Source organism: Ascaphus truei, chromosome 2 (assembly GCF_040206685.1).
Source record: "Ascaphus truei isolate aAscTru1 chromosome 2, aAscTru1.hap1, whole genome shotgun sequence".
NCBI lineage: Eukaryota > Metazoa > Chordata > Amphibia > Anura > Ascaphidae > Ascaphus > Ascaphus truei.
In genome coordinates, this window is record NC_134484.1 from 455615328 (window position 1) to 455628069 (window position 12742).

The window sequence follows — 12742 nt, forward strand, 5'->3', positions numbered from 1 at the left end:
GCGGGGGACGGGGGTTAATCCCTTAATGACTATAGCGGTTATTAACCGCTAATTTGATTAAGGGTTAGGGACCATTAGATTATATTTTTTCATTTATTCTTGCTGGCATCGGAGGACATGGAGTATACTGACGAGGACACCCTTCATGATGGCAGGGGTAAGTAGAAAGATTTATTTACTTTATTTATGCTGGCTGGCTAATGTTGTGTTTTATAATGGGCAAATTAGCTATTATCCATATCTGGATAATAGTTATTTTGCCCATTACTGTACTGCATGTGTTGGGGGTGGGGGGGTGGTGGGAGGAGGGGAAGGGGGAGGGGTGTGTATTTATTTCAATGTATTGGGGAAAAAAACATTGGCCACAGGATTGGTACCGCAGGCCAGTAGGGACACGTGGGGACCACCTGAGGGCCCCCACACACCCGCGGGGACCACCTGAGGACTCCCGGACAGCCGCGGCCTCTGGTATCAATCATGTGGGGGTAGAGGAGGTGGATATTATTGTTGTTGTGGTTTTAATGTTTATTGTGAGTAGCCGCTGTTTCAATATACATTTTAAGACTAGTGTATAAGCAGAGGGTCTCCGGAGCAGAACCGCATTGATTTGAGATCTGGGGATCCCCTGGTATGTCCCGCATCATGTGACCGTGGGAATAAAATGCATTGGAGAAACCGGCACCCCATAATGGGTCCTATATCTCGGGAAGCAGGGTGTCCCCAGACCTCAAATCAATGCAATTCTGCTCAGAAGACCCCCTGCTCATCTACACTTAGTAATAAAATTTATATTAAAAAACATTAATTTCGGGCGAGATTTGCACAGGAAGAGGCTGCTATTTCTGAACAGCTCTCTCTGCAGCTGAAAGAAATCACCGGATAAGTCCTTTTCAGGGAGACGATCTTCACATCGCCGGCTACTCGCCAGTTTTGGGAATTTCGCTATTACAGGTAATCAACGCTTTCAGGATATCGTGCTAGCAAAGCTAAAAAAAATGGCGATTTAAATGGCCGGCGATTTTTTTTATGAATGCTTATAGCATAGGCCCCTTAGAGTTACAGCTCATTCACGTCAATGGGGTGTTACACCAGAAGGTGTCTTATGGCAAAAGACGGCTTAGTAATTCTGGGCTATAATCTCTCTCTCTTCCTCTGTCCTTTTCTCTTCCTCTTTCCTCTTCTCTCTGTATTTCCATATGGGCGGAGACACAACACAACAAGATGTCAATCAGGCGAGTTGAGAAACTTAGGCTGAGAAACACAGGAAAGGACAAGGTTTTATCAATTTCCATTCATATGAAAGGTAGTAAAGGCGTGTTAAAGCTTAGCATCTTTTTGTGGATCTGCGCCTCAGAGGTGACTAAAATACATAAACGGGGTAAGGATGAATTACTAGTGTTTACATGTAATAATTGCTTCAATGGTTTTATTAGGTGTTATATACAGTAATGTAGTGCTGGGTTAATTAGGGTTCAACATGTTTTAACATTATTAATAGTTACTCAATTGTTTCATAATGGGTTTTACTGTATATAATGAATATTAGTAAACATGTAGTTAGTGGAGGTTAGTAGCATTAATTGAATAACCCTTCATCTCTACATCCTGTGGGATGAGCCCGTGTTCAAGGATTTTCAGTTCAGTAAAGTCCACTGAATAATTCCGTGTTGCAATGCTGTGTTTCTTGGTTTTGCTGAAGATAAGAGTAAATTAAAAAACCAAAGGGCTGTTTTCTTTTCAAGATTTGTCTGATAATCTCTATTGGTAATTACTCTATACATTTCTTTTCAGTCCTAAAATACGTTACAGCTTTAGAGTATGGCTACAAAAGACCGCAATCCATATTTCAACGTAAAATTGCATGTTATTCACACGTGCTTATCATAATGTTAATACCTAAAAGTGTAACATTAATTTCCCAAGTGGATAGATCCTTGAAATTGTCACTCTGTCTTCATTCTTCTTTTTGTTTTTGTGATAAGCAGGAAATTACTTATGCATCAATTCTGTCAATTAAAATAAATGTCTATTGAAGAAATACTAAAATCTTAAGAAGTTATTAATCATTTTGTACGACAACAGTATAAAATACATTATTTTCTCTGTAAATCAGGGATTTTCTTCATTCAGTGATCCTAAATTCAATATAATTCAATTCCGTGCTGATTTATGTATGTTTTAATATCCATATGCTTAATTACAAAACATAATAAATGGAGCATTCATCCGTGGCTGATTTTTTTTGTCTGCCAACCATGTGCTGAGATCAGCTGCCAAATTCGATTAATCAATATTCTATATTTATAAATGCTGTATTAATCATGAAATATCCAATATGGACATTCTAAAAAAATTATCCTTAACAGAAAATGTTTGACAGCTCTATCAGCCATAATAAATGTGTAGGTGTTTTATTTTATCTTGCAGTTCTGCAAGCTTAATACACAAAAAAATATCAATAATTTCCCCTATCTCAATTACACCCCGTTTTATAATCGACAAATACTTCCCTTGGCTTCCTTAGCAATATTATTAACATCTTTAACATCAAGAACAGGAATACCATTAGGCTTTAACACCTAACTTAAGAGAATGTATGTCAGACCTTCATTTTGATATTCTCGTTGTTTGTATGTACTATATGACACAGCACTCGCCTTACTTGCTTAGTATCAAATATCAATATCTTGAAATGCCTAAACCAGAGCCGGCCAACTCCAGTCCTCAAGGGCCACCAACAGATCATGTTTTAATGATATCTCTACTTCAGCACATGTGGCTCAATCAGCGGCTTAGTAAAAGACTGAGCCACCTGTGCTGAAGCAGGGACTGATTGAGCCACCTGTGCTGACCCCCATATTAACTGAGATATATTTATTCTTAAATCAGTAGCAATATTCATTCTATTTGTATACACAAAAAGTGCGTCAAGATATCCCAGCTTTCTTCCATAGGGTGATGTCATATAATGTCTTATGGCCTATGGCCCCAACGTTATTTAACCCCTTTGATGCCTGAGGCAAGGCTATCAATGCATTGCAAAGAAATGTCTTCAGGTACCAAATGGGGTAAAAAAAAAACAGCACAAACACCAAGAAAATAAAACATAAAGAGCATAACATCCATACAGTATGTGCAAATATTAAGCATTTAGCAGCCCAAGTGACCAAGTATGCATGGGTTGGCTAAACTAGACATGGGTTGGCTAAACTAGACATGGGTTGGCTAAACTAGACATGGGTTGGCTATGACTAGCTTGCTACTTGGGCTACTAAAGGACTCATGTATTAATATATGCAAATAATGTGTAAATAATGGTGGTAGATGGGGTTAAACCCCATAGCTAGTGCTCAAGAGCTGTAGACAATATGAAAAGTTCAAATGATAATGTCCATGAACAAGCAATCACGGTCAGGCTGCTTTCTAAAATAATACTCAGAGCCTAATGTAGCGTTGTGGACCTGCAAACAGGAAGGGGGGTGAATATAGCGGGAGAAGGGAGACGGTGCTTACCGGAGCGCTCACTATATGGTGTGACCCGGCAAGAATCAGCCTGACTAGCCCGCAACCCCCACTATACCTGGTGTCACACACAGACTCTGAACCCTGGCACTGGGTGAATACTCACAGCGATGATGCCGATAGGTGTTGAGCAGCCATGAATCTGATCGTTGGGGAAGCGTGCTCCAGTTGGAGTAGGATAGAAGACACAAAATGCTGGAAAGGCGGTGCACTGCTGTCCGGTAAGTGAAAAATAGAAATCCAAGCGCAATCAATGAAAAATGAAATTTAATGAACAAATGTGGATATAAACATATTGTAAGCGCAACTCTAGAGTAAAGCAGCAGTGCTCCGCCTTTCCAGCATTTGTTGTCTAATGTGTAAATACAGCTGACTGTTAAAACTAATAACCCTATTTTGTTAAATCTATGGAACGTTAATGAATCTAGGCTTACCAGTACTCTTGGTTTATGGACTTTCTAGCCATTGTGGTCCATACACATTGGGCAAGTTGAGAGGGACTGCTCATCATTATGTCTGGTTAGCTTAATGTTAGCATTTTACATCACACTGTGCATCTCCACTGAGAAAATGCCCTCAATGCTACACAACTGTAACAATGGTAACTTGTTAACATCCCTATCTATGCTATTTAAATGGTATATCTGTGCTAGGATAGAAGTGTATTAATGGCAGTGACATTTTTGACAACTATAAGTATATTTAAATAATTTTTTAAGTTAGTGATAAATATTAGTGATGATTTAAACTTGTGAGGCGTTTAATTTGCCCTGGCTACTTCCTTTTGTCACTGTGTGTTTGAGGAGTGTTTACACAGCCTGTTCCCAGTTTTTCCCTTAGGCCAGGTCCCCAGTGGCCGCTGTGGCGCGTGCTGCGGTGTGCGCCCCACACACAACAGCACCGACCTCTATGGGGCAGGCCACAGTGGCTGTGTGTGTGTGTGTGTGGCCGCGCAAAACTTTGTGACGTGTACGCTGGAAGGGAAGACAAGAATTTTGTCTTCCCGTGCTGCGACGCGGTCATGTGCTCGCTTAACTCCAATAGAAGGGCAGAAATGCCCCGCCATGGCCGTGCCCCCTGCGCTCACCTACAGACCACAGATCAAGTCTATAGTCTGTGCATGCGCCGCCAGGCTTCCAGGCACGCGTGCAGCAGGGACCACTGGGGCAGTAGCCTTACTCTTAAATTTATTGGCTTTCTGATAAGGGCAGGGTGGTCTAAGGGTAAAGAAAGTCCTAGATGGTCAAAACCTCCCCATTCAGAGGTTCCTAAGATATGCAATTTGTAATTAATTTCCAGATAAACAAAAAAAGGCAACTCTTTGCTTTATGATGGTTAGATTATTTTAACAATCCGATTGTTTGTTTTCTAAATTGCATGGTAAGTGGTATGGTGCCATTACATGTTTGCAGCACTTTTTGTACATGGGAAGGATCCTGCAGCATGAGTAAATTAGCTTGATCAGATGTCCCCGTGACTCTTCCTAGGTAGAGAATGCCTGTAACCTGTCCTTTTCCTTAAAGCTTTAACTCCCATTCAAGTGATGAATGTGCCCCCAAGGGCGCTGTAGTTACAGGCAGATGATATGACGGGTATATTCAGTGTGGTCCTCTTAGGTTGTGCATGTTAATGTGGAAGTGTAACCGTTGTGACAACAAGAACACAGGAGAGAAAATAGGAATAAATCAAGGGATCAATGAACGAAAAAAATATGAGTTGCTGTTTACAGTATTTCTCCACTTTACATAAATCCTCTTTCATCTCAAGGTAGCGCACAGCAGCATGCGCAGGGAATTGTTTTAGACCAAAACAAGGGCGATTAAAGAATAAATAAAAACATCTTTAAAAGAAAGAGTACTAAAAAAAAGTGTCGGGTAAAAATAATACATTTTAATGATGTTACACACGCTGAAAATAAGCATGAATAACTTTTCTGGGAAAAGAACTGAGGGAATCCATTTCCCATGTGCGCTGCATTTCCCAAATGAGTGAGCATGGCGTGGTTCTCTGTGAGCTCACCTTCGCTGTGGTGCATCTGTTGTCAATGAAGGATTAAAGAAAACCTTCCAGTTTTGATGTCAATGTTGTGCCAATGGGAATGGGATATATGCTTCCAGCAGAGCTAAAACAGCAACATTCAAGAAGCCATATTGATCCTGAGAAGTATATAGACTGTCTGCAGACAGAACATGCATTTACTGTACATACAGTAAGTCTAAAGAAGAGACTTCAATTCTTGAAAAGCTTGTGAATACTTATATATACCTATAATGAAGAACGGCTGTATCATATTTGTGCATCAAAAGTAATTACAATCTGTATCAGACTAGAAAAGGTTACTGAGATAGATACTTGGCTTCTATCATGTGAACTATCTAAGGAACACTTTGGTTTGCATATTTTACCTAGATTATATATTGAAATGATACAGCTCTAATGCATGCCCTTATCCTCTGCCGTCTGGATTATTGTAACATACTGCTAACTGGCCTCCCTGCCTCTAAACTTCTCCTTTGCAATCAATCCAAAATTCTGCTGATAGAATAATTTCCCTTTCTCCCAAAACAGTATCTGTTCATCTCCTTAAATCCTTGTCCTGGCTTCCCATTACATTGTGGATCACAGACAAAGTTCTCTTTACCTGCAAGGCTCTCCACTCACCTGCTCCTCCATATCGGCTTTGATCTCTTGCTATGCCCCTGCTCGTCTCCTGCACTCTACCCATAACTGTCTTCTTTCTACCCCTTTCACCTCTACTGCTCTTTCACGCCTTAAACCTTTCCCCTCACTGCCCCTTATCTGTGGAACTCCCTCACACCCGGTATACGCCATGCACCTTCTCTCCCCACCTTTATGTAAAATCTTAATTCTCACCTCTTAAATTAAGCATTTCAATAGACTGGACTCATGACTACTAGTACAGCTGTGGGCGCTACAGTGGCGGCCGGGCTGACTCTAATGCGGCTGCTCCCGCAGTTTAAAAATAGCGCGGGCGGCGCGCGGGCTGTCTTCGGCCGAAACCGGACGGTTTTCCCGCGCCTCAGGCGCCATTACCGCTTATCTATTGAAGCGGCCGCCGCGCGGGAAACTCCGTTTTTAAACGGAGAGCAGACCCGCGGCAAGCCCGCTACGCTCCCGGCCAGCTTTAGAATGAGCTTAGCCGGGACAGTATATAAATAAAGATATACATACTGTGCATTCATCACTTTTTCTTTGTATAAAAAAAAAAAACAGACCACTGCCCACTAAAAAAGAATTCCCTGAATTGTTTGCTTAGGTTTTTGGAATGGACATGCATCTTACTTTTGAAAATGATATAGAATAAAAAGTTATGTAAAATTAGCTTGAGTTAAACGGTGTTCAGTTCACATCATTCGTCAACAAACCAAGCACCTTTCATAATCACTCAGGCAACTAACAAAGTAATGATTTACGGTTGTTTCCTTGCAAAATTAAGGTGAGAAATCTTTTTCTTTCCTACTTATCCTTTGCTTAAATATTTGCACACATGTAATGATTCTAGAGCAAGGGTTGCCAACTTCAGTCCTCAAGGGCCACCAACAGCCAGGTGAAGACGGGTTGATTGTCTTTAGCTGCCATTAACCAGCTGCCTGCTGGATTCCTCAGACCACTGAGTCTTTCTAGTGACGCCTCATTGAGACAGGGTTAATTCCCTGTTACAATTGGTTTATCTGGAAGTGGGCTAGCTACCCAGGTGGATAGCTAGGACCTGCTGTGTAGTTAGTCTCCCAAGGGGAGTAGGGTTTTATTTTATGGTTTTATTTTCCTAAAAGGGGCAGTGTGCCCAATGTTTTGTGTTAGTGGAAAATAAACCACTAAAGCTTACAGCCTAACCATTGTCTAAGACTCTTACTGACCCCACCACGAAGCCGTCCTGCCACTAAGATTTACTCCCAAGTAAAATAGAAAAGATGACGTTTTGGATTTTTAAGTGCAAACATAAACATGTTACAGAAATAAATGAAAGCATAGATTAAATATTTCTTCGACTAGCTCTAATCATAGAATATATAAGAGGCAGAATTGGCAGAAAAGCATACAAAATTGCATCTTCATGTTTTGAAACATTAGGCCTCGCAGGGCCATAAACCCACACCATATTCCCCAACACAGTGTCCCAAGAGTCCCACACCCACCCAAGTGTGAGACAGCGCTGCCCACCAATTTGAGTTGTTGGTTGGTGCACGTATTGTGAGGAAGATACCTGGCACAAGGGCGGTACTTGGGGATCCATGGATCCAGAAGATGATTCACGACGCCTCCGCCTCTACGGTGGGTGGCTCTCGCGTGGAGGGATCCTCCTTTAGAATGTCTCTTACTTCTGATGCTGGGTGATCCTGTCTGACCACCAAGGGCCAGGATGTAAATGCTTCCTGGCTGTGACCCTCACTTCTGCTGATTCTACAGGGCCGTGTCCCTATCCTTTGGGCCGGTCCCTGCAGCAACCACAAGCTGAGGGCAGTCGGGGCCTAGCTGGGGCCTAAGGAGGATCTCTGGCCTAGTGCAGGGGCTACTGGCTCCCTGCACATGAACACGCTACCCTTACTCTGTCCCAGCTCGACTGACTAGCGTGGTCTCTTTCTAATCACTATACCCTGTCAGCAGGGAAATCCTAAAGCCTATTGCCTGTCTGGTTGCATGTGATCGCCCCTGAGGCTCATGGGATATGTAGTCCCTGCTCAACTTCCTGCGCATGCATGACTCTCTGCGCCAATCTCAATATGGCCACCGGACTGTCTGTATCACTCTGCGCAGGCGCAACTACACTGCGCATGCGCAGACCCCCAAAATGGCGGCCCCCACTACTCGGATGCACCACTGAGCCTCCGGAGCACCGGAGTGCTCCCTGCAACTGGCCCCCACCTTCTTAGTTAGCCGGCAGTCTGCCCGTGACTCCGGCTGCACCTGCGCCAACCACCACAACCAGCGGTAGTATCGAGGGGGGCCCAGAGGGATCCCCGCTACACTCTCCCCATGGTAAAACCCCAATGACCTCACTTGGGACAGTGTACATGTATAACCATATAGAGAGTTATATAATAAAAAATTGTATCAACATATGTGCAACTTTATACAATTGATTGAACACCACAATCCCAGAATACATGTTGTCCAGAGACCACTGCTGAGCCTCATAGTGGGGTGCCCCAATATAATTGTAGGTCATCCTATTTGGAGGACGCCTAACTTTTGGCCCCTCCTGAGCTGCTCTTCAACTACTCCCTCTGAGGAGAAGTGTGCAAAGTCCTAAGACTCAGCCTCTCCCATTGAGGGTGCAACAAAATGTCTCGGAGTGTCTCTCTGGGGTGAAACACTGTGTTTGTGATCCAGGTCACTTTCTCTCACTTGGGGGAGAAAAAAGTGGTTTCTTTGCTAAATCTTTACCCGGCCATCCGCAACTCGTATGCGGTAGACAGGAAGACCCTGGCTTTTCCCGCGGTCCACTACCTGGTGGATAGAGCACTTCATTTAGCACCTGGATGAGGCAGTAATTACCATAACGGTTACAGCACAGTCCTTTATACTGGATACCTCCGTGGCTGCCTGTCGAGAGTAAAGGGGTGGTGCCTCACCGCTCCTCTGGCTCCCAACGGTTGTCAGGTCATCTGGAACGATGTCAAGTATCGCCTCTGCTGCACGGAGCACTGTGATGGGGTTGAATCTTCTCTCCGCTCGGCAGGTAGGCTGTGGGCGCTGATCCACAGGTCCCACCCAGTAGAGATCTTCTAGGAGGAACACCTCTCCAGGACGCAATGCCGGGGCGAGCCAGTCGCCCGGGCGACCATGCTTAAGGAGCTACCCATGCTTCGCGGTCATGTTGTTAATTTAGCAGGACTTCAATATATTGCTGCCCCCTCTGGCAGTGAATGGATTAATATGACTACACCGAGAAAGAGAACTGAACTACAGCATGTCTCTGTATTTAATAAATATTTAAATAGCTTTGAGCAGAAATATACACTTCCCTATTGGTCATGGCAAATCTAAAACTGCAGGACTAATAACTACCATATATTCTTGCCAAATATTGTACCATTTTAATCCAGAGTCCTGGGGAACCTTTACATGCATTTGTGTATTTGATTTCCATTTGGCATACAGTAGGTGGAAAACACATGATAATCTCCTTCCCCTTTGCCTGACTGAGTCGGCGTATGAGTGGATAAGAAAATAACAGTCTTGTTTTGCTTATTTCATATGCATGCAAGAGTAATGTGTACACACTATTTACCTTTTCAAATATTACATTTTCTATTGCCATAACAAGCAAGATCACTGGTGTAATGTAATGTGAATGAAAACTGTGCAAGGACTGTGACTCCAACACGTTTATGTTAGAGAAACCCATGCAGGGGTAAAGTAGAATCAATTGGATTCATTTTAATTTCACTGGGGCAGATGCTAAAGCTTTATCCTAAAAATGGACACACAGATTTATATCGCTGTCCTGCAAGCATACTATACTCGGAATCTGAGACCACTTACGAAACGCTGGGGAACATGAATTAATTACCTTGCACAAGTGTTAATATATTAATTTACCATACAATAATTAACAATAAGATGCTAGTAAAGTTAAATCTATGTGGCTTTAAAGGGTAGATGTATTTGATGTATCCTTTATTTTTATTTTAAGCGCCAACCCTGAATGCTCTTTCTTTGGGGGGTTGGGAGGGGTTTCCCTTTTTTCAACCAGGGCTTTTTCAGAAGCCTAATCCTACTATTGTTAGCTCCAGGGACCTCCCCGGTCTTGCTGATACTCATCGGTAAAGTTATCTGTATTTTTTCTGTCTCTTGGACACATGGCCACCAAAAGCCATGCAGATGTCATTGTTTGTGGCATTCTATAGGATAGACGTTTAAATCCCTACAGAAACACCTGTAACTTCACTGGTATCTAGGGAACTGGGGTGTTCCCAGCTCTGGAAAAAAAAGGGATTGCTGCTTCATCACACAGTATGTTTTAAATTCTCTAACATTAGGCTTTGATGTATTGTAACACCAATGTTGAAGTGAAGTGGTAAATTAGGTTCGAAAATTGAACTTATCTTTGATGTATATGTAGCCATGCCATCTGTGGCTACTAGTTTGCTTCCCTCCTGGCAGTAAGCTCTGGTATAGTCAGGCTGCCAGTAGTTGATGTGGGGTTTCCCCCCCCCCCCTTGGTGCTGCACTTGAGTGACAGCAGGAGGCGGTGACATCAGACCTGGGCATGACCAATCATGAGACAGACCTGGTGCCCTCCTCCTGGCTGTACTTAAGGGCAGTGCCACCCCAAAATCAGTAGTGCCTCTACCCACTTGAGAGGGGCAGGTCACAAAGCCAAGAGCCTGACTATTGGGCTTTCTCTGGTCCTCTTCCCTCCGGGGGAGAAGGAGTATGCACCACTGCTAGAGGGGCAGGGAAGAGCTGGGACGGCTGCAGGTGCGCTTGGCCAGGGACCATCCTTCAGTGGGTAGCTGAGAGACTGCATCAGGCATAACCCTGTCTTGTTACTTTGCTGTATAGTGAGGACAATAAACCATTCCTGTTGTTATACCTCCTGCCTGGTGTGTGACCTTACTGCGGGAGAGGTAATAGTTCTACCGTGGGAGATCACCTTCAGTTCCCTGGAGCCTACGGCAAATGAAGGCACTGCACTGCTAAGGAATATGTAGGGTATGAACCCCAGAAGCACAGTCCTGTGTCCCCACTACCATCTGCAGATGACTCAGCCCTCCTGTTACCAGCAGGTATCATGCACCACACGGCCAGTGATGGCCAAATCTCCCACCAGGTGGGGGAAACACTGTTACATATATTAAAAAGAAAACATTGTCCAGAGCCATGTACATTTTATTTTTTACTTAGAAAAACATCAATTGTAATTAGAATAATTTATTTTATAATAATATTGTAGAATTTATATTACATAGGCACAGAGCTTTTCAAGGATTTAAATTTATGAATTCCCTTAACACAATCTCTGCTCCACTTTTTATCTTTGTGTGGTCCGGGACAGCTGCCTTTATAATTAGCTAACAGGGTCCTGAATGTGGATAATCTTTCCCCTCTCCTTTTTAGCAACTCACCTTCCACCACCACCACCGCCTTCCTCACATCTTGGCTCCCACACCCATCATTAAGTAAGAAGTTTTAGAGGTGTGGACAACTTTCGCACAAGGTCACAAAACTGGTGTAAAAATATCATCATCATTTGCAGAGATTTGCAATCTGTTTGCAAAGCGAACTATGTGAACTTCACCCTTTTCGCTTTGATCCAAAAGTTGGCAACAAGTTCGCTTAATTGTAAAAAGTCAATGGTAATTGCATATTCAATTGATTTCGATTACTTTTGTATTTGAAATTTTTATCAAATGTGTAAAAAAAAAAAAAAGTTTTGAGTTTTAAACAATTTGGCCTGTTTCGCTAGAATTTTTGCCCCAAGGCTCTAGTGAAACACTGTTGGGTTTTTGCAAACTTTTGGAAAGTCTGTTTAGAATCTGCAAAGAAGCAAATCTCAACAGATTTGCAGTTCTTCTTTAATCATCTGCCGGAGTATCTTTAAGAAAAAAATAAATACATTTAGCATAATTCTGAAATAGAGAGACTCCATACAACTGGTCCTTATCTCTTTATAGACCACAGGCACTTAATATACATATTAAGGTTGCGCTTTGAAGATATCTTATTAACTGAAAACATCTATATCAAAACATGATATGTCATGATTCAGCTGTGATCAATTTATGTGTTATGGTTTGACATTTAACAAATGGGTAGACTTCACTATGGCTATCGAAGATCCACGTGAGTGGAGCGAAGCACAGCCAGTCCAAAAAGAAACAATCTGGGGCTAAGCAAAATGTCTTATTTACTTGAATTTTATCAAGTTACCTATGCCCTTCTCCCTCAATTAACCAATTGTTTGTTAATATAGAGGTTATGGCTTCCTCTTGTTGCAATAGTAATTATGTGACTGACTACTCATTGGTAAGTACAGAGGCAAAGAAGGTATTTAATACCTCTGCCTTTTCATTATCTCAAATAATTTGCCTACACATCCCAGACTGAAAGGGTCCTCCTATATTCTCTATTCTAATCTTTTTGTTAATACTCAGATAATACAATTTATAAAAGAAACCAATAATTAGGCATTTTGTTCTAATATTCTTGTATCTTGATTTTTTTTTCTTTTGCCGTTAAGTATACGATAAGG

General features: G+C 42.4%; 1 protein-coding gene across 12 annotated transcripts in view; it reads left to right on the forward strand.

The window, feature by feature from the left end:
• The window catches only part of LOC142487903 (vasoactive intestinal polypeptide receptor-like), a 313067-nt gene that overhangs the window by 68197 nt on the left and 232128 nt on the right, over positions 1–12742 (forward strand). The window contains exon 1 of one of the 12 annotated variants that reach the window (XM_075587975.1): positions 3618–3743. The exons of the other annotated variants lie outside the window; for them this stretch is intronic. Within the exon in view, the coding sequence (XP_075444090.1) occupies positions 3659–3743 (85 nt within the window). The 5' untranslated portion in view covers positions 3618–3658. Of the gene's footprint in view, positions 1–3617; positions 3744–12742 lie in introns of those variants that run through there. 12 annotated transcript variants of the gene reach the window in all.